A 26,913-nucleotide genomic window follows, 5' to 3' on the forward strand; every position below is an offset into this window, starting at 1 on the left:
TTGCTTGTTATTAAACTTTATTAAAGGACATTCAGTCACAGAAGCATAAATGCCTTCATGATGCTAAAGGGGGCAGTAACCTCTTGGGCTGGATATAGAGCCAAGGAGCTGAATGGAGCTGCACACATGGCTGGCTGGAAAACCAGCCTTGGAAGAGGCAGAAGACCAGAACCGACAGCAGGATCAGAAATAGGGCCTTAGCTAACGCCCACAGCAGGCTCCAGGCATCCCAGACAGTTGGGTGCAGGGGAAACCTGCAAGACAGAGGGAAAGAATGATCTACAAGCAGAGACACAAAAACAGGATCAACTACCCTCAGAAAAAGACACAAAACCCAAAGTCAGGTGCACAGGCTGGTTTGGTTCTGCCTTCAGGGAACTCTTATCTGCCAAGAAACTCCTGCACATTGCAAAGGACTTTGAGGAGTGTTCTACGGTACACTGATAGTTCATGTGGGATGCTGGCCAGACCCCTGGAGCCTCCCATTACCCCACATGAACTGAGAATGTACCCTTTAACACGTGCAACTCTCCCTTGCAGGGGACAGTATTGTGTGGACAAAGTATCTTCCAGGGAAGTTTGTCCTTCAGTACTGAGGAATCTTTGATGTTTCAAGACCACTAATATTCCCTTGGACAAAGCCTGAAAACCAACAACAACATATTAGTACACAACAACTGTGTCTTCATCTTCTGTTCCCCACCCCAAGATCTTCTGCTGTGTACCATATCCAAATCTGATATCTCTCATAATCCATTTGATCACTTACAAGGAAGGAAGCTGGTCTTTGAAACTGATTCTGTTGAATTCCAGACATGGTAGTCTTTTCTGGAGGAACAAGAAAACCAAAAGGTGAGATTCAGATGATCCACTGGGCTTGGGTACTGTGATGAATTCTATCTTCTGATGTAGACCAAGAATCCCCCCTAGGATGTTTGGGATTTGGAACCCCTATAGTGAATTCTGAATGCCTTGGGTTTTATTTCCAAAGACAATGTCTGGAGGGTCACGGACTTCCTACCACTGATCTACATTTTTACACCTGGTGGCATCAGCAAATCAAATATGAAGAAATATGGCAAGGATGGTTTTCCGCCACCTCAGTTGTGATGCTTGAATGTTGATAAGGGCTCCTAGGATTCTGAGGCAGGGTTTATATGCCATCCTTTCCCCCTACATTCTGTTCGAGCCCCAGGAATGCACTGCTGCCCAGAAGTATTTCACATAAACCATATTTGGCCCTCCGACCCATGTACCCCTGCACTTTGCCCAAATCCTTTGTTCTCCTCATACCATCAGGTCACATGCTTGTTCTTCCAAAAGAAAGCCCCTAGCTGAGGTCATCCCTGCCTGTCCAGAATGTTTCTCTTTCTGAAATCTGAAACAGAAGACAGCATTACATCTCGACCAGGGAGAGTTACCCTGTTTTCACTCATGGCAGAAGCAAAGCAGAAGGCAGGTCAGAAAATGACACCTGCTTCAAGGACAGAATGCATTGTGAGCCCCAAACAAAGTTATCCTGGTTGTACTTTCTCCCCTTTGATTCCACTTGAACCCTGGGGAGAACGTTGCATTGACTCTTAGGTCCCCAAAGTTTTGTGTTTACCCATGCTTAACTTGCTTGTAAAAGACATGAGAATCACCACCATCACCCCTCTTTCTCTCACACATAAGAACATAAGAACATAAGAAGAGCCTGCTGGATCAGGCCAGTGGCCCATCTAGTCCAACATCCTGTTCTCACAGTGGCCAACCAGGTGCCTGGGGGAAGCCCGCAAGCAGGACCCGAGTGCAAGAACACTCTCCCCTCCTGAGGCTTCCGGCAACTGGTTTTCAGAAGCATGCTGCCTCTGACTAGGGTGGCAGAGCACAGCCATCACGGCTAGTAGCCATTGATAGCCCTGTCCTCCATGAATTTGTCTAATCTTCTTTTAAAGCCATCCAAGCTGGTGGCCATTACTGCATCTTGTGGGAGCAAATTCCATAGTTCAACTATGCGCTGAGTAAAGAAGTACTTCCTTTTGTCTGTCCTGAATCTTCCAACATTCAGCTTCTTTGAATGTCCACGAGTTCTAGTATTATGAGAGAGGGAGAAGAACTTTTCTCTATCCACTTTCTCAATGCCATGCATAATTTTATACACTTCTATCATGTCTCCTCTGACCCGCCTTTTCTCTAAACTAAAAAGCCCCAAATGCTGCAACCTTTCCTCGTAAGGGAGTCGCTCCATCCCCTTGATCATTCTGGTTGCCCTCTTCTGAACCTTTTCCAACTCTATAATATCCTTTCTGAGATGAGGCGACCAGAACTGTACACAGTATTCCAAATGCGGTCGCACCATAGATTTATACAACGGCATTATGATATCGGCTGTTTTATTTTCAATACCTTTCCTAATTATTGCTAGCATGGAATTTGCCTTTTTCACAGCTGCCGCACACTGGGTCGACATTTTCATCGTGCTGTCCACCACAACCCCGAGGTCTCTCTCCTGGTCGGTCACCGCCAGTTCAGACCCCATGAGCGTATATGTGAAATTAAGATTTTTTGCTCCAATATGCATAATTTTACACTTGTTTATATTGAATTGCATTTGCCATTTTTCCGCCCATTCACTCAGTTTGGAGAGGTCTTTTTGGAGCTCTTCGCAATCCCTTTTTGTTTTAACAACCCTGAACAATTTAGTGTCGTCAGCAAACTTGGCCACTTCACTGCTCACTCCTAATTCTAGGTCATTAATGAACAAGTTGAAAAGTACAGGTCCCAATACCGATCCTTGAGGGACTCCACTTTCTACAGCCCTCCATTGGGAGAACTGTCCGTTTATTCCTACTCCCTGCTTTCTGCTTCTTAACCAATTCCTTATCCACAAGAGGACCTCTCCTCTTATTCCATGACTGCTAAGCTTCCTCAGAAGTCTTTGGTGAGGTACCTTGTCAAACGCTTTTTGAAAGTCTAAGTACACTCTGTCCACTGGATCCCCTCTATCTATATGCTTGTTGACACTCTCAAAGAATTCTAATAGGTTACTGAGACAGGACTTTCCCTTGCAGAACCCATGCTGGCTCTGCTTCAGCAAGGCTTGTTCTTCTATGTGCTTAGTTAATCTAGCTTTAATAATACTTTCTACCAGTTTTCCAGGGACAGAAGTTAAGCTAACTGGCCTGTAATTTCCGGGATCCCCCCTGGATCCCTTTTTGAAGATTGGCGTTACATTTGCCACTTTCCAGTCCTCAGGCACGGAGGAGGACCCAAGGGACAAGTTACATATTTGTGTGGATACATCATGTGTGGATACACATTTTATCCCTGCTAGATGCAGCAAACTTCAGTACTAACTCCAAACACTGTACCTTTGCATTTTTAGTGAAAAAAATACAGTTAAACCTGAAATACATACAGGAATGTCTGCTTTTTCCTGTTTGCCAACCTATATTCTCAAAATGGGAAAGAATGTTTCAGTGCATTAAATAACCTATGGTGCATGTTACTATTATTCCCATAATAGGGGAACTCAGATCAAGAGTTTGTGATGCTCCTTTCCAAGGCCACCCAGTCCATAGCTCAGGTGAGATTCGAACAGAGGCTTCTGTCAAGCAAGGGGGCTAAATAGTTCACTCATCTGTTCTGTTTGCTTTGCTGCCTCACCACAAGTAACCAGCATGCTTTAAACTTACAGTGATACCTCCTGCTGAGCTTCCATTACTCTGTCTTCCAAGAGGGTGATGTTTCTGTGCAGCTCCTTTGTTAGAATTAGAAAAACAAACAAACCCAAGTTTTCGACTGTATAAATCTCCATTCTCCATATCTCAGTTCAACCAGTCTGCAGACTGTTTGGTGAACCAATTGGAGGGAACAGGAGAATTAGACTCTTTGTTATGGGGATGAGGGTGGATGACCTCTTCTAGTCCAATAATTCTGACAATAAAAGACCCAGGATTCGCAAGAATATGGGAACTAATTTGGTAACAACTTGCCAGCACCTGCCCTGTGTTGGCTGATGCTTATCAGCTCAGCTGCTATATGGGTAAGAAAGGCAGAGGTGGGGCAGGGATGATGACTCCTTTTGGCTTCTACCTGGCTAGGGGAAGATGCAAGTTAAGACTACAAGGTGTTTTTTTTACTGAGACTATAAGAGACACAGAAGGCTGAGTAGCTCTCTGGAATATTCCTATGGTGTTGGTGCCCCCCTACCTATTAGGGAAGCAGCATCTACTGCTGTGTTAATGCTGTGACTCTCCCATTTGGTGTTCAGCCTGCGCAAATAAAACCTTGTATCACAGAAATGAAATACATCTTTAGCGGCCTTAATTCCAAGCAGACCTATGGGATGGCTTGGAATAGCTGAAACCTCTCACTGTTTGGAGACTGGGGTGCATATAACAGTCTGCATGCCTGATCCTAGGTCCATTGTTAGGGGTCATTATGATCGGGCACCTGTCAACAGCCCCAGGGCTAAGAAGGGCCCATTGCGGACCAGCCTGACTCTGCCAACTCATGCTACTCCTGCTGCCAGTTACTCACCCTGCCTCCACGCTGGATGTGTTTTACCTGTGGGTGGCAGCAGCAGAACTTTTGAATGGGAGCTGCCCATTTTGAGGTGGGCTGCCCGCCATGTTAGATTACCCAAAATGCACTGTCCAAACCAACACTAGCTTTATTCAAGAGAATGTCAGATCTGGCATTGTATATGGAATAATTTACTTTGATAATTAAATTGATGTCATCCAGATCAACCCCCCAATCCTTTAACGTGTCTTTTCTGATGGTTGTTACAGCACTGCCAGTTCAGTGGGAAGTATGTTCATGCTGTTCACCTCTGATGTGCTCCAATGAAAACATCCTGATGTGTGTTTGGGGTGGGGGATGCTATAAGTCACTTTCTACTTCTAGTCTGGGGAACTGAGAGGAGGAAAGTGTTGACCAACCTTCTTCAATCTGGTGTCCCAACTTCCATAAGCCACAGCCAGCATAGCCAATGGTCAGGGATTATGGGAGATGCAGTCCAACAACATCTGGAGGGCCACAGGTTCCCCATTCTCCTCTTAAAGCGGGAGGGGATAATTGTACATGCAAGTGGATAAAGGCACACTCACTTAAAAAAAAAAAATTATCAGCAAACAGTGCACCTGATGCATAGGGAGATGGTCAAGACTGACAACCGAATCAGTGTTTGATTCACTGGCCAGTTCATCAATCAAATCAGGGTTGCAACTTAGGGTTGGAACCCTGATTTCTATGCCTGTTTGTACACAGTCTTTAATGGCACCCAAAATCTGTCACTTGAAGGAAGTGGTCACCTTACAAAGTCAGCTCTGTGTCTCCCCTATGATTTTGGGCAGCCTGACACGTGGCTTAAGAACATAAGAATATAAGAAGAGCCTGCTGGATCAGGCCAGTGGCCCATCTAGTCCAGCATCCTGTTCTCACAGTGGCCAACCAGGTGCCTGGGGGAAGCCCACAAGCAGGACCCAAGTGCAAGAACACTCTCCCCTCCTGAGGCTTCCGGCAACTGGTTTTCAGAAGCATGCTGCCTCTGACTAGGGTGGCACAGCACAGCCATCATGGCTAGTAGCCATTGATAGCCCTGTCCTCCATGAATTTGTCTAATCTTCTTTTAAAGCCGTCCAAGCTGGTGGCCATTACTGCATCTTGTGGGAGCAAATTCCATAGTTTAACTATGCGCTGAGTAAAGAAGTACTTCCTTTTGTCTGTCCTGAATCTTCCAACATTCAGCTTCTTTGAATGTCCACGAGTTCTAGTATTATGAGAGAGGGAGAAGAACTTTTCTCTATCCACTTTCTCAATGCCATGCATAATTTTATACACTTCTATCATGTCTCCTCTGACCCGCCTTTTCTCTAAACTAAAAAGCCCCAAATGCTGCAACCTTTCCTCGTAAGGGAGTCGCTCCATCCCCTTGATCATTCTGGTTGCCCTCTTCTGAACCTTTTCCAATTCTATAATATCCTTTTTGAGATGAGGCGACCAGAACTGTACACAGTATTCCAAATGCGGCCGCACCATAGATTTATACAATGGCATTATGATATCGGCTGTTTTATTTTCAATACCTTTCCTAATTATCGCTAGCATGGAATTTGCCTTTTTCACAGCTGCCGCACACTGGGTCGACATTTTCATCGTGCTGTCCACTACAACCCCGAGGTCTCTCTCCTGGTCGGTCACCGCCAGTTCAGTCCCCATGAGCGTATATGTGAAATTAAGATTTTTTGCTCTAATATGCATAATTTTACTCTTGTTTATATTGAATTGCATTTGCCATTTTTCTGCCCATTCACTCAGTTTGGAGAGGTCTTTTTGGAGCTCTTCGCAATCCCTTTTTGTTTTAACAACCCTGAACAATTTAGTGTCATCAGCAAACTTGGCCACTTCACTGCTCACTTCTAATTCTAGGTCATTAATGAACAAGTTGAAAAGTACAGGTCCCAATACCGATCCTTGAGGGACTCCACTTTCTATAGCCCTCCATTGGGAGAACTGTCTGTTTATTCCTACTCTCTGCTTTCTGCTTCTTAACCAATTTCTTATCCACAAGAGGACCTCTCCTCTTATTCCATGACTGCTAAGCTTCCTCAGAAGCCTTTGGTGAGGTACCTTGTCAAACGCTTTTTGAAAGTCTAAGTACACTATATCCACTGGATCACCTCTATCTATATGCTTGTTGACACTCTCAAAGAATTCTAATAGGTTACTAAGACAGGACTTTCCCTTGCAGAAGCCATGCTGGCTCTGCTTCAGCAAGGCTTCTTCTTCTATGTGCTTAGTTAATCTAGCTTTAATAATACTTTCTACCAGTTTTCCAGGGACAGAAGTTAAGCTAACTGGCCTGTAATTTCTGGGATCCCCTCTGGATCCGTTTTTGAAGATTGGCGTTACATTTGCCACTTTCCAGTCCTCAGGCACGGAGGAGGACCCAAGGGACAAGTTACATATTTTAGTTAGCAGATCAGCAATTTCACCTTTGAGTTCTTTGAGAACTCTCGGGTGGATGCTATCCGGGCCCGGTGATTTGTCAGTTTTTATATTGTCCATTAAGCTTAGAACTTCCTCTCTCGTTACCACTATTTGTCTCAGTTCCTCAGAATCCCTTCCTGCAAATGTTAGTTCAGGTTCAGGGATCTGCCCTATATCTTCCACTGTGAAGACAGATGCAAAGAATTCATTTAGCTTCTCTGCAATCTCCTTATCGTTCTTTAGTACACCTTTGACTCCCTTATCATCCAAGGGTCCAATTATCTCCCTAGATGGTCTCCTGCTTTGAATGTATTGATAGAATTTTTTGTTGTTGGTTTTTATGGAACAGATGTGGGCCAGGTGGGGTAGATAGGACATACCTGGCTCCTCAGAGACAATCCTTGGATGGTGGCGCTCAGTTTCTCATTCTGGTGCTGTCTCTGAAATCCCCATAGCAAAACAGAAGTCTTTTCTTCAGGTTCCACCCACCACAAAGACCTGTCAACCTCTAACGTCCCTCCCAGCCCTAAAGAAAAAAACAAACTTGCACTTTTGCACTTGGGGTCCTCCAGCATGGTCTGCAAAATGTGATATTATTAATCACATGTTCAAAATTAGCTATAATGGGATTTGGTAAGTCTGTTCCCATGTTGATTTCAGAAACTGAGATGTGCAAAATGGACATGCTTTCATTATTAAGTGGACCAGTACATCTGTTGGATCAACAAGCATATGAACAAATCTTAATACAGAACTTTTCAACTGTCTGATTAAGATTTCTGCTTATCTTGAAAATGTAAACACTTGCAGAAATTAGTCTAATAGTTGCATGAAATTATTAGTAATCCTGGGGTGATGTGAAGTAGCCAGATGAGGATATTACAGAGGCACCTGAAGATAAAAGGGTACATTGCATAAGAGGTCTAAAAGACTGGCAATACCACGTATGTTGTAGAGTTGAAACCCTGTCTTCCTGTCAGTCTTCGTTTCAAAGGAGAGATTTCAGAGCTAATCTCTCCTAGAAGTCCTGGATTCTTATATGAAAGGTCTTCTCTCTTTTCAGTCAAGCACCCTGTAGCTCTCTGGACTCCACACAAAATCCTAACCAGTAGTACATTCAGGACTAGATAGCCCACACATGTTCTTCATGTTGCCCTTTCACTATTTGCTTAGTCTAAAGAAAAGGGGAAAGAGGTAGCTCTTCAGCTAGAGAGAAGACGCCCCAGTCAAAGATGCAGCTAAACTGGGTGAGGTAATTAGACATTGGGAAAGTCCATTTCTCCCAACCACCTCCCTGCTCTGCTTCCTCCAACCAAGGGCCTCACCTTCCAGCCAAGGGTGTTGTTGGAGGAGCTCCACAGTCTCCTAGCCAGAGAAATGTGGAAAGCCTCTGGTACTATAAAGGTGTTTTATGCATGCATACACGCCAAGTGCAAAAGTGCAATGCAGAGACCATGACATTGAAAGCAGTAAAGAGATCATTGCTTTTTTTGTGATACTACTCACCAGTACAGAGTATCAGCACCTCCTTTTGTTCCCTGTTGTGCTGGCACCCATGGCACCTTTATCAAGGCATGAATACCAGCACCTCCTTTTTCTACCAAAAGTAGCACTGGAAAAGAGCATATCCAGGACGGTAGCATGTTCAGCGTGTTGAAGCTGTTATGTTTTGGTAGTGTTTCCTGTAGCAAACACACTCATTTCTTTTGTCCTACTAACATTTCATCAAATATGGTTTAAAGCATTGTCAGAGCTTGCAAAACCTGTGAGGGCAGATGAGCAACAGTGTGCACAGCCCAGGCAACGATCTTACCACCTTCTGTACACTGAACAAACTATATGCTTCTGGCCTTGTATGTTGTCTTCAAGCTGCTCTCTGTCTGCAGCACACTCCTACAGTAAACCATTACAGCAAGTGTCCAGGTCATGTTAACAGCTAAGAGATGATTGAATTAATCCAACCACCTTGAAAGTTCCTTGAATTCCAGCCACCTTGAAAGAGGCAGTGATCCGACCACTCCTGAAAAAGCCTACCCTGGACCCATTGGTTTGTGACAACTACTGACCGGTTGCAAATACCCCCTTTTTAGGGGAGGTGATTGAGAAGGTTGTGGCACAACAGTTGCAAGTACTCTTGGATGAAACAGATTATCTTGACCCATCCCAGTCTGGGTTCAGGCCTGGTTATGGGACTCAATCAGCCTTGGTCGCCCTGATGGATGACCTTTATTGGGAGAAGGACAGGGGGAGTGCGACCCTGTTATTCTTACTTGATCTCTCAGCGGCTTTTGATACCATTGACCATGGTATCCTTCAGGGGCAACTTGGTGAGATGGGTATTGCAGGCACTGTTTTACAGGGGTTCCCATCCTACCTCCAGGGTTGCTCTCAGAGAATAGCATCTTTTGCCCCCCTGGCAGTTGTGCTGTGGGGTGCCACAGAGTACCATCTTGTCCCCCATGCTGTTTAACATCTATGTGAAGCCCTTGGGAGTGGTCATCAGGAGCTTTGGGGTGAGGTGTCAGCAGTATGCTGATGATACCCAGCTCTGTTTCTGCATAACATCTGAATTGGGAGAGGCCGTGTAAGCCCTTGACTGCTGCCTGGACTCAATGGTGGGCTGGATGAGGGCCAATAAACTGAGTCTGAATCCTAGTAAGATGGAGGCACTGTGGATTGGTGGTTCCCGAGCTCAGATAATTGGTCAGTTGCCTGCTTTGGATGGGGCGTACTCCCTCTGAAAGAGCAAGTCCATAGTCTGCGGGTGCTCCTGGATCCATCTTTGTTGCTAGAGGCCCAGGTGACCTCCATGGCTAGGAGTGCCTTTTACCAACTTCGGCTGGTAAGACAGCTGTGGCCATTTCTGGACCGGGACAGCCTGACCACTGTTGTCCACGCACTGGTAACCTCCAGGCTGGATTGCTGTAAGGCGCTCTATGTGGGGCTGCTGCTTGAGGTTGGTCGGAAGCTGCAGCTGGTGCAAAATGAGGCAACGAGACTGCTCACTGGGGTAGGGTATCGCCAACATGTTACCCTACTGCTGAAAGAATTGCACTGGCTGCCCATTTGCTACCAGACCAAGTTCAAGGTTCTAGTTTGGGTGTACAAAGCCCTATATAGCTTGGGACCAGGATACCTGAAAGACCATCTTACCCAGGGTCAGCTACAGACATGCCGGGGCCCTTATGCACAAGCCTGCCCCAGCGCTCCCCTTCTGCGATTCGCAGCGTGATCACTGCTGCGAATCACACGGCAAGAGCTTGGGAGCCCCGCCATTCCCTTACTTAACCTACCTTTCTCAGCTGTTCTGTAGTTGCACGCGCAGCGCTGCCCTTAACAAAGATGGCGGCTGAGGTTTCCCTAAGGGGCTGAAGCCTCTGCCGCCATCTTGGGACGTTATCGGGAGGTCCGTTTTGCACAACATAGGAAACGGACCTTTAGTGTGGTGGCACCTACCCTGTGGAATTCCTTCACCTTAAATATTAGGCAGGCGCCATCTCTGCTATCTTTTTGGCGCCTTTTTAAGACTTTCCTCTTTCAACAAGGCTTTTAAGTTGAGACTTATCCCAGTCTGCGTCTGTGTTGGAATTGCTTTTTAATATATTTTTTTAATGTTTTTAACCCTTTTTTTAAATATGTTTTCAAAGTTTTGTTTTAATGTATTTTAAGGTCTGTTTTTATTATGAAGTGTTTTAAGCGCTTTTGTTTGCCACCCTGGGCTCCTGCTGGGAGGAAGGGCGGAATATTAAATAAATAAACTAATGCTATGCAGTGAATCCTGGGTCTGAACTCTGCATAAATAGTAGGTGGTGGAACTGAGGCTTATTTCAAAATTAAGCCCTTACTTGACTTCAATTTGAGCTGAAGAAAACAAGTCAGGAACATGTGTATATTGAAGCCACAAACATATCTGAGTTTACCTGTCTGATCCTGTCATTCTTTGTCTGCCACTTGGCCTCCCATTCAGACAAGTGCCTCTGTGGAGTGAAGTGGGAAAAAAAATATTGCAATACTCTGTCGTTCAAAGGCAAATGCACAGCCACCTAACTGTTCTCTAATCTTTTACAGCAGAGGTACCCAAAGGGTATGTGCAACAGTCAGGGGTAACAGAAGTCATACTCCAACATCTGAAGGACACCAGATGGGCTACCCTGCCTTAGATCCTATTTGTGGCCCAGAGCTGAATTTGGATGCAACCCTGAAATCCTGCTTTCAGTTCTTCAGCCCTGAGCAAGTTGGCAGCAAAGCCATATGCCCTAGGAGCAGTAGGCTCCTAGAGGAATACCTTCTAATACAGTGAATAAAATTAAAACAGGAATACCTTCTAATACAGCTGTTCTCAAAAGTATGTCACTATTACATATTGCTAAATACTCCTCCTTATCTATTGTATGCTATGTCAGTGTACTCTGCAAAAGCCTGTCTTCAATATATTGAAAAGCAAAAACAGTGTTATTTTGTTAAAGATATGGCAGAAACAATCCCGTCTTACTGTGAGCACAACAACCACACTCAGAAAATTCCCATAGACTCAATAAAGCCCTGTTTTCTCTTTTCCATGCACATGGTGTTGGAAGTGGGGCAAGAGCAATTCCTGTTTTGATCTTTAGTTTATGTTCCAGAAGGGAGATAGAGTTAGGGTCCTCCAGATGGATAGGCTTGATTACCTTTACCTTTACTGACTTCCTTCTGTCGCTAGAGACATCTTTAGGGAAGCTTACCTGCCCCTCCTCCTTCCGCCCTTTCCACTCCTTTGTCCTCTGACTGTCTGTGAGAGACGAGACATCCCTTTGTCTCTGCTCTCTCCAAGCATGAGGCTAACTCCCGCACCTGGGCATTATGCCTCCGACTTAGCTAGTTAGTTAGAACTAGGTATGCCTTTTCTATCTACTGTGTATTTCTATAAATAAAGTAGCTTTTCTTATTTTACTAAGTCTCAAGTCTCAGTTGGGGGGTAAAGAAAGGCCGGGGAATGAACTGGCAACCCCACCCCATATATACGGTCTGCCTAGTAAACGTAGCAAGACGTCACCCTAAGAGTTGGAAACGACTCACACTACAAGTGCGGGGACACCTTTACCTTTACCTTTTTACAAGTCTCAGTGATGCTGATGCAGGGTAAAAGCCTGCTTTCTTAGGCAAACACATGCACACGCTGGCACACTCACATTTCAACATCTGTTGTTACTCTGCTGCTGTGGCATTGCTTTAAACGAAATTAAGCACACACATTACACACAGCGCAACACATGGACCGTTAGGGAAACCCTCTCCACAGTAACTCAGAGCAGAACGTTTGGTATGGCTGCCCATTCTGTGGAACAGTGTTTCAGTCGAGATATGGCGAGATAGTTGTCTATCTGTACTTTTCAGAAACAACTGGAGACATTTTCGTATCAACAGGCTTCCCCAACTGGATGTCAATTTTGTTTTGTTTTAAATGTAAAAACAAAAGACAGTAAATACCTCTCCTTTTTGCTGTTTTTATTATACATTACCTTGAAATGATTGTAGAAATCATCATCATTGGGGGAATGGGAATATATGCCTTTCATATTTCCATCCAGCCCTTTTCCTTTTCTTGGTGCAAAGTTACTCACGGAGCTCATACTGAGGCATATAAGCGATCTAGATGAGGACACAGACTTCCCATTGCCCAAGCAGTTTACTGCACTCAATTCTTGTGTGCATATAAGCTGGGAGAGGGGTTGGATCCTGCCCCAGATTTTATCCAGTTCAAATGAACCTTGCCAGCTACAGCATGTGACATTATGACTTCATGAATGCATGTGCATTAGAGACAAGATCCATCTGCTTCCCTTTCAGAGGTGTAAGCTTCTACATAAATAGGGGAGGGGAGGGGGCTGAAATCAGAATTCCAGCAACTCACACAGACAATATTTTTATAAAAGGCATCTATGAAATCTTCCAAGGTGGCAAAATAAAGGAGAGTTACCAGAAAAATCAGGTTTATCCTTGGCAAATAAGGAGAGTTACCAGTGTATGAGAATGCGTTGTGCATGATGGCTTATTCCAGGAAGCTTATCCTATCTAAAGGAGTACTTTGCTTCTGGGTTCTGTCATTTTCCTAGGCTTGTTTGGTTTCTTCTAGGCTCAGGAGTGGGGAACCTGGAGCCCTCCAGATGTTGCTGGACTAAACCTTCCGTCATCCTCACCATTGACCATGGTGAGTGGGCCTGATGAGAGTTTTAGTCCAACAATATCTGGATGACCGCAGGTTCCCCACCCTTGGCGTACAAATTTATGTAGCACCATCAGCTAAAGACATGCAAACAATCTGGGCCTCACCTTCAGCTCATTGCCTTCAGTTCTCATTTCCCTTAGGATGTCCTTATTGGATTTCTCTTCCAACTGTTGCTTGAAGACCTTTGTGTAATTATAATAGGAATCAAAGTTTTCATGAGTGAGCACATGGAGGGAAGCAGTTCTGGGAAACCTCCTTAAGGAACTGAAACCTAGGCCAGCAATCATTTTGTGACAAGTTGTAAAGACAGGCAGGATTGATTTTAGATGTGTGGGAGTGGCATGTACAGTCAATGGTGAATAAATGGCAGTCATCATTTCAGGAGTTCAAAATGTTGTATTGCTTTTCTTTGACAATAGGGGGCTGCCATATCAGTGAAGATTTGCTGTATTTTAAAGGGGTGAGCCCAAGAGGAAGGAGGAATGTGGTTTCAGGTGGAAAGCAAGGGGAAAAGGGGACCAATGACAGCCTGTGCCCAAGGGCTCTCAGAAACCTGGTGCTGAGAAAGTACTCCAGCTGAGAAAGATATGCTGGGTCCACACCAGAACGTGTGTGGTGAGGGCTGGGGAAATTGCATCTCTTCAGGGTCCTAGTCACATCATGGCCACCCTCTTAATGCTCAAGTCCTATTCAATTAATTCTTCTCCAGTCTTCTAGTGACAGCCTGATCAGGCCAGTCAAAATAGAGAACAATAAGAGACTACTGAGCAAAAGAAATTAAGGCCCTGGGGATCCTGGTGGCTTAGACCCTCTAGGAGTGCCCTTGTATAAAGCTGTATGGTCAGTAAGATAAATGTTGCTTTGCTTGGCCCAAAATTAATGTTAGTTCTTCTCATCCAATCTATTCCAGACAATAAAACCATGCCCAGTGGGGCTCAGCCTGCTTCGAAGACCCTCCCTAAACCATTTTTCCAAGCTGGAATCACACGAGAGAATCTTTGCAACACTAACCCACTATAAGCAATCTGAAGCACTATCCTCCTTCAGGCAGAGCCTTTGCGCCATTTGAATCCTCCTCACTTCTCCCTTATACATCAGATTAATACTTTGGAACTGTTCCCTTTCAGGATACAGGTGAAGTGATTCATTTTCAAATGTTGACTCATGATTGCACAGAGAAAAAGAGCATGCCTGGGAGAAGGCTAAATTTATCTCTTTGACACACTAGCTTTCTACATGCTGTGAGTTTTTGTTTAGGTCCCCATCCAAACATGTAGCTCCTCACTTGCAGCGTAAGATGGTGACATCTAGAAAAAGTTTAATGATGTAATTCTGCTGCAGGTATAGCCTGGACCTTCAGATGGAGGGATAGAAACCTGTGCTGGTTGGTTACAAGTTTGTCCACTGACAGCAGCACTCACCTTTTTTTCCAGTTCTTTAACAGTTTCTGCCATTCTCTGATTTTCCTTTTCCTGTATTTAGTGAAGGTACAGAACAGACTGTAAGCCTTGTTTCCCAGAGACTCACATGGTCAGGCAAGGACTTGGTGCTGTCTTGTATTTCCCCCCAATTATCAGAATTTATGTGCCTCTAAGTGCTTTATGTACAGTATGTTGTTATTTGTACTGTACAACAATTCTATAAAGTAAGTCAGAAGTATTATGCATATTATACAGCCACAAGAGTGGCTGTATACTACAGTCAGCATGGATTTTTCACATTCTGCAATGTTAAATGGAAAATACCCCCATGCCATTCTGATGCTTCCCATAAGCTCATTTCAAAACAAAACCTTACAAATCTTATAGTCCTGAACTCAGAAATCCTTCCTTAACAACCCTCTAAATTTTCATGGCAATACACAAAACAGAGAGAATCGAGAGTTCAAAGTGTAAAAAGAGAGAGAGAGAAATGAGACCCCTTTTTGACTTTTCTGTCAGAGTTCTCATAATATGTTGAAATTAATTAAAAATAATTCATGTACACAGAGTACCTGTACTGACCTTGCCCTGTACCTTCATCTTCTGCAGTTTAAAATTTTAAAAAATGCCTGGCTGATTTTTAATTAATTTAAGAAATTTAGCATTGAACTCAATGATAAGGCTGGGCATGCTCAGTAAGAACCAACTGTCAGTGTTCTAAAAGCCAGACTCACAGCTGCTGGGCTTGCCTAATCAAGGGGCCACACCCATGCCAGACATTTATTTCACTTGAGTCATGGCTTCCCCCAAAGAATCCTGGAAAGTGTAGTTTGTGAAGGATGCTGAGAGGAGACCCTAATTCCTCTGACAGAGCTCCAGTGGCCAGAGTGATTTAACAGTCGGCCACTCTGTTAGGGGAATAGGGCATCTCCTAGCAACTCAGCACCCTTCACTAACTACACTTCCCAGGATTCTTTGGGAGAAGCCATGATTGTCTAAAGTGAAATAAAGGTCTGGTGTGGATGTGGCCAGGAACAGATTAGGTTTAAATTTGGGTGGGAGGCCTGCTATAGAATAAAAACATGGGGAAAACCCTGAAAAAGAATGATACTGTTCACAATGTTTTCCCTTTGGTAAAGAAAGGGGCTTCCCCTCTGCTCAGTGCCCACCCATCCAATCTCCTCCCCTCCCCGTTCCGCCTCCCATTCCTGCCCTCCTCCTCCCCTCCCTGCCCATCTCCCAGGTCAGTTTCACTTATCCTAAGCATGATTGTACAGGAGTAAATCCCACTGAACCCAAAAAGCATGCAAATGATCAAACCTGCCCTCCCCTCTTCCTCCCTCCTATCCCCTCCCCCATCCTTCACCCCTCCCTTCACCTCCCGATAGGATTAAGATAAGAAAGTAAAGATCCACTGCCTTACCAAGAGGCCCATCTTATCTGGCATTCTGATGGCCATCCTTTGTTCACAGAACTCAGGACATTGCTTTCCCATAGCACTGCTCTGAGTCTGGGCTATCCAGGTTCAGTTTAAATAAGAAGGAAGAGCTGCTGTTGTTATGTGCCTTCGATTTCGACTTATGGCGACCTTATGAATCAGCAACCTCCAATAGCATCTGTTATAAACCACCCTGTTCAGATCTTGTAAGTTCAGGTCTGTGGATTCCTTTATGGAATCAATCCATGTCTTGTTTGGCCTTCCTCTTTTTCTACTCCCTTCTGTTTTTCCCACCATTATTGTCTTTTCTAGTGAATCATGTCTTCTCGTTATGTATCCAAAGTATGATAACCTCAGTTTAATAATTTTAATCATGTTCTAGTGACAGTTCTGGTTTAATTTGTTCTAACACCCAATTATCTGTCTTTTTCACAGTCCATGGTATGCACAAAGCTCTCCTCCAACACCACATTTCAAATGTGTTGATTTTTTCACTGTCCAACTTTCACATCCATACATAGAGATCCAGAATACCATGGTCTGAATGATCCTGACTTTAGTGTTCAGTGATACATCTTTGCATTTGAGGACCTTTTCCAGTTCTCTCATAGCTGCCTTCCCCAGTCCTAGCCTTCTTCTGATTTCTTGACTACAGGAATACCCTGCATTAACATACGCAATGGGTCCGGAGCGTGTATGTAAACTGAAAATGTACTCAAAGTGAAGCACTACCTTTTTTCACTAATCAGTGCATGTACTGCAGTGCAATCGTGATATACGGGCATAACTGATGTAAATAATGCATTTATAACTAAAATAAACATAAAATTAATTAATTAATTAATTCAGAATAAAGATTGCCCTGCTTCAATTTTCACTAGGGTAAAATTCCCAATCCTATGCAAGAAGTGAACACAATTGCTTTTTTTACTGTACTTTAGTGTGCTACAGAGAGAGAGAGAGAGCAAGAGCGCAGAATTCTGCTATTGTGGTCTCAACTAGCTGGGGGGAGGGAAGCCTTTTCCTCAAGTCATAAAACTGTATTTTTAAAAAATTTTTATTTTTTAATTTTTTTTATTTATTTTTTTAATTTAAAATTGTATCACAGTGACATAAAGCAGGAAAGGAAGAACTCTGATGGGACAATAGAGATGTATAATATGAAATCAGGGGCCCCATGTAACTCCTGGACTTCAGGTTGTACTTACTGTACTGTAAGCACGAGGTGCCCCCCCCACACACACACGCAGGCAGGGCCAGCAGCTGCTGGCTAGGCTCGGATCACTACGGCTTGCACCAAAGGGATTGTACAGTAAAATAATGTAAAGAACTTAAAGAACTTAAGGAGTCGCTCAGACCAATGTACTATACAGTAAAATTGAACTTAAATGTAAAGGAGTCGCTTAGCCTTCAGGTCAGGAGTCGCTCAGAGTAGGTCAGATCCCAAAGGAGAAGACGACGCTAACGCTGCTGCCACGAAGCACGAGGCGCATGCTGTACAGAATGCACGTTTGGGCAGTTGCGTCAGTATCCGTAAGTGTCTGTAAGTGCGAAGCAAGTGTCCGTAAACAGGGGATGGTGGAGTACGGAGTATGTCCGTACTCGCGAGTGTACATAAAATGAAGGTCTGTAAAGCGGGGTATTCCTGTATTGCCTCCATTTTGGTTAATGACTGTGCCAAGGTATTGATAATCCTTGACAAGTTCAATGTCCTTGTTGTCAACTTTAAAGTTACATAAATCTTCTGTTGTCATTACTTTAGTCTTCTTGACGTTCAGCTGTAGTCCTGCTTTTGTGCTTTCCTCTTTAACTTTCATCAGCATTTGTTTCAAATCGTTACTGGTTTCTGCTAGTAGTACGGTATTGTCTGCATATCTTAAATTATTGATGTTTCTCCCTCCAGTTTTCACACCTCCTTCATCTTGGTCCAATCTCGCTTTCCATATGATATGTTCTGCATATAGATTAAACAAACAGGGTGATAAAATACACCCCAGTCTCACACCCTTTCCGATGGGGACCAGTCAATTTCTCCATATCCTGTCCTTACAGTAGCCTTTTGTCCAGAGTATAGGATGTACATCAGGACAATCAGATTCTGTGGCACCCCCATTTCTTTTAAAACATTCCATAGTTTTTCATGATCTACACAATCAAAGGCTTTGCTATATAATTTCCTTCAGAAATTCCTTGGTCTGTTCCATTATCCAACATATGTTTGTGATATGATCTCTGGTGCCTCTTCTCTTTCTACATCCCGCTTGGACATCTGGCATGTCTCACTCCATATATGGTAAGACCCTTTGCTGCAGAATCTTGAGCATTACTTTACTTGCATGGGATAGTAAGGCAATAGTTCGATAATTACTGTATTCCCTAGGATCCCCTTTCTTTCTAATTGGGATGTATATTGAATGCTTCCAGTCTGTGGGCCATTGTTTAGTTTTCCATATTTGTTGACAAATTTTTGTCAAAATTTGGACAGATTCAGTCTCAGCAGCTTGTAGCAACTCTATTGGTATGCTATCTGTTCCTGGTGATTTGTTTCTTCCAAGTATTTTAAGAGCAGCTTTCACCTCACATTCTAACATTTCTGGTTCTTCAACATACAGTTCCTCCATGAATGAATCTGTCATCCTTACTGTCATAAAAACCTGCATCCCAGATGGTTGTGTAGGACAGAATTGTGCGATCTTCACAGGTTAACATTTGGTTTTTGCATTGAGGCCATGAGTGGCAGTTGTCTGCCCAGCTTCAGGGAGGCCCAACCTAACACCTCCTTATCAGTAGATAAGTCTGTTGTGTTCCTCAAAAACTGCATTCTACTGTAATACTATTGCTGATGTGTTATTTAATGCTAAAGTTACTAGTAGTTCTGATTGCAAACTTGTTTTGTTTAATGTTTCTGTTATTCCTAAAGCTAATCTCATGGGAGGAGGGGGAAAAGTTAAACCTCCAGACAAAAAGGGATTGGGAATCTCATGTTAAACACTTGCAAGCTGTGTTCCAAAGATTGCAGAATGCTGGTTTGGCTGTCAAGTCTCAAAAATGTCAATTTGGGCTGGGGGAGGTGGTTTATTTGGGGCATCGTGTTGAGGGAGGCAGCATGTTTTCTCTTGATGCAAAAATTGAGGCTATTCGAAATTGGCCTGTGCCTTGTACAAAGAAACAAGTCCAATCCTTTTTGGGCCTTACTTGGGCCTTTGGGCCTTTGGGCCTTACTATAGAAGATTCCCCCCCCCACTTTAGCAGTATTGCAACCCCCTTGACTGATTTATGTAAAAAATGTAAGCCTATGTAAAAAATGTAAGCCTAAACAAGTGCAGTGGTCCGATAGTTGTCAACAGGCCTTTGATGCTTTAAAAACCTTGCTTGTTAATTATCCAGTTCTCAAAGCTCCTGACTTTTCTGCGCCTTTTGTGGTACAAACTGATTCTTCTAATTTTGGCCTTGGAGCTGCTTTGTTACAATATGACACAGATGGAGAGTTGCACCCTATTGCTTATCTTAGCAAAAAATTGATCCAGCAAGAATGAAACCTCACTACTATTGAAAAAGAATGCCTGGCAATTTTCTGGGCATTAGATAAATTGTGTCCTTATCTACGGGGTCACCATTTCCATCTGCAAGCTGATCATTCACCCTTGCGTTGGTTGTCTAAAATGAAAGATTCTAACCAGAAATTGTTAAGGTGGAGCCTGGCTTTACAAGATTTCGATTTTACCATAAATCATATCAAAGGAACTCCTGTCCAGAGCCTATGCTCCAGAGGACTGATTTTCCGGTTCTGCTGACTTATGTTTTGACCCTTACCTGATTTATGGATTGAGATTTTAACTTGGTTTTAAAATTCCCCTGATGTGGATTTTTATGGTTTTACGACCTATGCAGGAAAATGGACCTGGGTTTTTGGAGGTGTCCTTTTTCACCATTCTTTTACTTTTTATTCATTTTTATGCCCATTTATCTCACTGGTTTAGGAACCTTTTTATTCAACTTGCCATTTTAAGAGATTTTTCCTTTTTTCTTGTAAGGATTTTCAATTTTGTTGAAGTTACATTTTTTAGAAGACATAGGCTTGAACTAGCATATTACGCTTAGGGATTAAGTAAATTATTTTTCTTTGGTGTAAAGTTTGTTAGCCTGGTTCTTCTGCCATCTCTACTGAGAGCTAATGATGAAATAAGAGGTGTTAAACCTCTGATGCCATCTTTTTTTAAAAAAAGGGGAACATGTCATGAAAACCTGCATCCAAGATGGTCGCATAGCAGGGAATTGTGGGATCTTCACAGGTTAACATTTGGTGTTTGCAAAGAGACCATGAGTGGCAGTTGTCTGCCCAGCTTCAGGAAGGATGTGTAAGCAGAGGCCCAACCTAACACATTCTTATCAGCAGAGGCCTGGCTCCAACAACATCTAAAGTCTGGGAAGTTTTAGGGAAGATGTGTAATCAGGCCTGACTTAACACCTTCTTGTCAGCAGAGGACTGGCTCCATGGAAGACATGATGTTTGGCAGGCTTCAGGGAGGATGTACGATTTGGCCCCTGATTGGTTAATTGTCTCTGGCCTGTGGCTGGGAGATTTTGCCATAAGTATGGGCAGAAAAATTTTGTTCCTCTTCTGAGTCCTATCATGCCTACTTGCTGTTGCTGAGTGAGGTTCCATTTTTGCCATCGACTATCCTGACTGTTATCTCTCTGAGGAGAGGTGGCTAACCAACTGAAAGCCTCTAAGTAAGTACTAGGCTAGACTAGTTAGTCTTTGTCGTTTTCTTTATTGTTTTACCTTGCCCCTCTTGGGTGTGGGTGTTAAGGAACCATTTTGCTGCTGTAACTCTGCACCTCTTTTATTCTTTAATAAATTTACTTCTATTTACCAGTGTGTGTTCATTTCAGGAGATTAGTTCTAAACCTGGTACTTTGACCATTGACCACGACTACTGTGCGAATTGGGGGTTTGCCTAAGGCTCCAGGGCAAGGAGTGTTTCCTTGGCTCTTGCCCTTTGGAATTTCTGGCACGTTTTCTGGGCTCTGAGTCTCCCCTTGGCTCAGAGTGGTTAATGAGTATAAGGGGTGGTGGCAGCTACCTACACTGCAGGGCTGTTGTGAGCGTGCACAGCCTTGGCAGGGAAGGATATTTTGCCAGGATCAATTGCCCATTGTGGGGAATTGGCTCCTGTGATGGTGAAGGGCAGGGGGGAGGATCCCCATCAGTCATCACACTTACATCTGTTTTATAGAGTTCTTCAGTGTATTGCTTCCATCTTCCTTTTATTTCATCTCAGTCAGTCAGTGTGTTTCCCTGTTGATTATTCAACATCCCTACTCTTGGTTTAAGTTTCCCTTTAATTTCTCTAACCTTTTGGAATAGGGCTCTTGTTCTATCCTTTTCATTGTCCTCTTCTATTTCTATACAATAGGGACCGCTGAGGGACCACTTAAGCACATATGTACCTGCCCGGGATTTAAGATCATCTGCCTCTGGTCTCCTCTGCATGCCTGGAGTGAAAGATGTCAAATTGACAGGCACGTGGGAGAGAGCTTTTTCAGCTGTGGCCCCCAAGCTTTGGAATACTCTACCCCGAGAAGTTTGCTCTGCTCCCTCCCTGTTGGTTTTCCGGAGACTTCTGAAAACGATCCGGAGAGCCTTTGGGAGGGATTGAAAGTAGAGCCTGACATTGATTTTATGCCTTCTGCATTAAATTTTACCTTCGTAGTTCCCTTACTATATATGTGTGTGCGTGTCTGGGTGTGTGTGTATTGTATTTTATGTATTTTAAATTTATTTTAATGTTTTTGTGATTTTACTGTTTACAATTTTATTATGTACATGCTTGATTTTATTTTTGTAAGCCTCCCTGAGTGCCCTATAGGGTAGAAGGGTGGGATAGAAATATTTTAAATAAATAAATACAATAATTATTGTAATAGTTCTTTTTGTCCCTATGTACTAGGCGCTATATTGTTGCATTTAGGGTTCTAACTGTGCTTCTTTCTCCTTTTCCTTTTGCTTTTCTTCTGTCTTTAACCGTTTTAAGAGTTTCTTCAGTCATCCATTGAGGTTTTTCTCTCTTTTTAACTAGAGGTATTGTCTTTTTGCATTCTTCCCTAATAATGTCTCTGACTTCAATCCATAGTTCTTCTCGTTCTCTATCAACTAAGTTTAAAGCCTCAAATCTGTTCCTTATTTGCTCTTTATATTCTTCTGGGATGTTATTTAAATTGTATTTTGGCATTATGATTGTTTTGTTGTTCTTCTTTAGCTTTACTCTGATTTTTTATATTTCCAGTTCATGATCTGTACCTCAGTCTGCTCCTGGTCTTGTTTTCACAGAAACTATGGAAGTTCTCCATCTTCTGCTACCAATCATATAATCAATTTGATTCCTATATTGACCATTTGATGATGTCCACATGTAGTTATCTTTTGGTTGTTCAAAAAATGTGTTTGCAAGAAACAAATTATTGGCTTCACAGAATTCGGTAAGTCTTTCTCCTGCTTCATTTCTTTCTCCTAAGCCCCATTTTCCCTCAATTTCTAGTTCTTCTCTGTTCCCTACTTTGGCATTCCAGTCCCCCAAGATTATCAGCACATCTTGTTTTGGTGTGTGATCAATTTCTTCTGCGTAAAATCTCTCAAATTGTTCTTCTTCTGTGTTTGCCGTTGGAGCATAGACTTGGATGATGCTTATGTTAATAGGTTTCCCATTAAATCTCATTGATATCACTCGCTCAGACCTTGCGTAATAGCTCCTAATTGCTTTTGCTACATCACTTCTCCCTATTAAAGCAACTCTGTTTCTTCTTAATTTCTTATTTCCTGCATAAAATATTTTGTAGTTGCCTGATTTAAAATGTCCCATTCCCGTCCATTTTAATTCACGCAAGCCGTTTTGTAATGTTGATGTGTTCCATTTCTTACTTGACAATTTCTAACTTTCCTTGGTTCATGCTTCTTACATTCCATGTTCGTTGTGTACTTTGTACAACTCCAGACCCTCCTGTCACATCTGTGTGCATCAGCCTCTGGGCTTCCTTTCGGCTTTGATCCAGTGGCATTAGTCACACCACTACTCGTACTTGTCCGTTGTTCTTCGCCAGTAGCTCGGTGAGTGCCTTCTGACCTGGGGGTCTCATCTTCCACCACTGTCTCATGTTGCATTTTGGATACTCTGTTCATAGGGTTTTCATGGTAAGAGGTACTCAGAGGTGGTTCTAAATCTGGATGCATCTTAGTCTGGTGTCTCAGCATTGACCATTCTGCTTTGGGTGCCCCTGCTAGGAGTGTCGCCTCTTGGTCTAGACTCCTGACGGCATTGCTCACTGCTTCTTCGATACTCTCAAACCCCCTCACCACGTTAAGGTTATATCCTAGAGAAGGGAATGCAGGAGCCTTGAAATTGCCCGTCTGCAGTTAGCTCCTGAACAGTAAACTGAACAGACACACCCCTTTATGGTGAGATGTATTCCAATGCTGACAAGCACTGTTTTAATAGGGGATACTATGGACCTGTATTTGTCTTAAGGCAGAAAAAGGGATGTCTATCCTAACAAACTGGGAAGTTCCAAAGAGCTAAGGAGAGGCTATGTCTGTCCAATTGAGCCCTTGGACTTTTCCAATGCCACCTTCCCCCCCGCAGCACAAACTTGCAAGGGTGTCTAGAACTCCATGCCATACAACCAATCATCACACCTTTATTTTCGTGAAGAAATGACATTATGAAGACCTACAGAAGAATGTGTGGCTCCCCACAATAAAGGACTCTCAAAAATTCCCTGCAAGGGGTCTCACTTGCTTGTGGATGTGCAGTTGTCGTTGACGATTGCGATTCTGGCACTCCCGCAGGGCCTCCTGGGCTTCCTCCAGCTCCTCTTGCAATCCCTGGGTCTTCTTCTCCAGGGGTCTGAGACTGCAAAGGAGAGTCAGCTGTATTCCCAGGAGGACTACTGTGCCAGGCAACTAGTAGAAAGTTCTTCTCTTACCCAGGAATGTCTTGGATTTCCTGCCACAGACTTCTATGCCTTTCACTTGTTGCCTGCCAGGCAGAGTCAGCCTAACACATTGTTACCCCAAAGTGGCTACATAATCCAAGAGATATATTTCAGAAACCCTTACAATAGTATCTGCCTAATATTGCAGATATTTTTAAAAAAACTTTATGCCACTATGAAAAAGTATCTACAAAAAAGGCTGAAAATCTGCATATATGAATCAGAGTAATAGCTGCTACTTCCTGCCAGTTGGTTGACGTTCAAACACCAAGCAACCCAGACATCTTAATTGGAAATAATATGCACCTTCTGCAAATCCAGAGCAGCCACTGAAAGTGTTTTGTACTGTGCTTTATAATCCACCCCAATTTTAGATGCCCACCTTCTCTCCTACCCCTTAGCTCAGATGCAACACCATGGAGAATCCCTCTGAGACCCTCTCACCTCTTGGCCTGTAGCAAGGAGCAGAGTTGGGCCTGATGTCCCAACAGTGCCTCATATTGCTTCTGCCAGACTTCACCATGGGCAAGTTCTTCATGGATCCACTCCTGTAGCCAAGCATTCTCTTCCTCAAAGTTCCTGGTTTACATGGAGAGAGGCTGAGTGAGGCTTAGTGAGCAGGTGGTGGAAGAACTCTCAACCCCTCCCCAAAGATAGCCATTAGTTCCTCAACTTCAACTCATGCTTCAAGACAGACATCTAATTGTGTGAAGACCAGAAGAACTTGGTGTAGTTAGCCAACAGAAAATATGAAAGCAGGGCAGGGAAATTGCAAAACAGAAATTGCAAAACAGACGTAGTCTCATTACTCTTTTTAGAGTATGTTTTCTTTTAAACAATCCAGCTGCAGAATGACTGGGGAGGTGTGGGTGTTGTGGGGGGAAGGGAGGGGCTTCTTCCTTTTCCTTTAGGCCATTTTTTCCCAAACCAAAAATCCCTCCCCACATCCCAAGCTGCTTGCACAGAAATCAGGTTGTAAATCTACCCTTCTAAAAGTTACCCTCCTAAAAGGGCTCCTGCTGGGAGGAAGGGCGGGATTTGAATCAATCAATCAATTAATGCTGGATTTTTTGCTTCCTTTTCCTACCCTAAGTTAAGGTGAAAAAATGTTCTTCCTCCTACATATTTCTAACTGTCCTTTACCCTGCTTTACCCAATTGACAAATTTATATTTGTGTACCTGTTAAATGCACTCATTCAGTCCCATTGTTCAAAACCATTAATGTAGAAATTAACCACAGCTAGAACTCTCTCTGCACACACCCACTCACTCAACTTTGATTTTCAGCCACTAACTCTGTCTTTTCAGGGTCAACTATATGCAGTGTTATTCATGTTTTTAGTCCTTTTGTGGTTGGGTGGTTTAAAAATAAACTGCATGGCATGGGGGAAGGCATTTGCCTTTTACATGGTCCCCATTTTAACTGAATCCCCCACCTCTCATGTTTGCTATTTGTCATGGGAGGACAAATCAAGACAATGATGGGCTGTGATGCATGGGGCAAAGTGTAAAAAGCCCTCCCCCAAACCACAGTCCCAATCTGGTCCAGTCTACACAAGGCCTAAAGATGCGAATCATATCACATCTCATTGGCCCTCATTGCTCTACATCTGCTGAGTTAAGGAAACCCACTTTCTAGTACACACTTCCAATGGTAGGCAACAGATTGCCCACTATCAGCACTCAAGCTACAAATGGAAAGCTGTAAGAAACACACCCAGGACCTCTTTGCTTCAGTTTGTTGCCTCCACTCAGTGCCACATCCATGATGGTCAATTCCTCAGTTGCTTACTTCCTTTTTTGGAGCAAAATCAACATAACACAGGTGCCAGCATGGACGCTGGAGAGACCTGGGGGGGGGGAATATGTTAGTAATCATGCTATTTGGGGTGTAGGAGGGGAAGCTGTTGGAAGAAGGAAAATGCTGCTGTATGCCCAAGCATGGAAATACTTAAAGTGTTTAAAGAAATGGATAGCAAGTAACAGACCATATCCATTATTAGAGCTAAAGAAGGAATCTTGAGGCATTTACCTCTGCCAGCTAGGGGCCAGTCTGAGCCAAAGTGAGACATCAATTTATTACCAGCAAGCAGTCCAGCCCAACAGATCTTCTGAGATTCATCACAGCCCTGGTTGTCATCACACAGCAATAGTTGCTTAGCAACCACCTGAACTCAAGACACTTTGGCCCTGAATACTTCTCCTACTTAGTGTCTTAAGATCAACTCAAAGTTTCTTCTTGTCTGTCCCATCTGTGGGCCAAATGTATAAGAGAAGCACACAGAAAGGCATTACTGGTGGTAACAGTAGGAAGATTTGTTGGAAGATTCAGGACAGACAAAAGGAAGTACTTCTTTACTCAGCGCATAGTTAAACTATGGAATTTGCTCCCACAAGATGTAGTAATGGCCACCAGCTTGGATGGCTTTATTTTTATTTATTTATTTATTTATTTCCATTTCTATACCGCCCTTAGCCTATGGCTCTCTGGGCGGTTCACAGCAAGGAATAAAATACAATACAGTAAAAATACAAATCAGATAAAATCACTAAAAACATACAGCTTGAGCATTTAACTACTTGGAATAAAATTAACTAACAATAAACATAAGCATTAAAATGCCTGGGAGAATAAAAAGGTTTTAACCTGGCGCCGAAAAGATAGAAGAGAAGGCGCCAGGCACACCTCATCGGACAGACTGTTCCATAATTCGGGAGCCTTCTTTAAAAGAAGATTAGACAGATTCATGGAGGACAGGGCTATCAATGGCTACTAGCCATGATGGCTGTGCTGTGCCACCCTAGTCAGAGGCAGCATGCTTCTGAAAACCAGTTGCCGGAAGCCTCAGGAGGGGAGAGTGTTCTTGCACTCGGGTCC

At 43.4% G+C, this 26,913-nt stretch overlaps 1 protein-coding gene across 1 annotated transcript; it reads right to left on the minus strand.

Moving 5' to 3' along the window:
* On the minus strand, positions 1 to 26,114 carry LOC133390685 (coiled-coil domain-containing protein 150-like). Its single transcript, XM_061639776.1, has 11 exons — positions 26,068 to 26,114; positions 25,753 to 25,885; positions 24,479 to 24,613; positions 23,835 to 23,952; positions 14,605 to 14,655; positions 13,288 to 13,365; positions 10,899 to 10,955; positions 3,678 to 3,742; positions 1,294 to 1,378; positions 770 to 828; positions 1 to 254 (listed from the first exon to the last, which is right to left on the minus strand). The coding sequence occupies exons 2-11, from the start codon at positions 25,800 to 25,802 to the stop codon at positions 56 to 58; spliced, it is 897 nt and encodes a 298-aa protein (XP_061495760.1). The 5' UTR covers positions 25,803 to 25,885; positions 26,068 to 26,114; the 3' UTR covers positions 1 to 55.
* Positions 26,115 to 26,913: the final 799 nt, after the last annotated feature.

Source organism: Rhineura floridana, chromosome 1, assembly GCF_030035675.1.
Source record: "Rhineura floridana isolate rRhiFlo1 chromosome 1, rRhiFlo1.hap2, whole genome shotgun sequence".
Taxonomy (NCBI): Eukaryota; Metazoa; Chordata; class Lepidosauria; order Squamata; family Rhineuridae; genus Rhineura; species Rhineura floridana.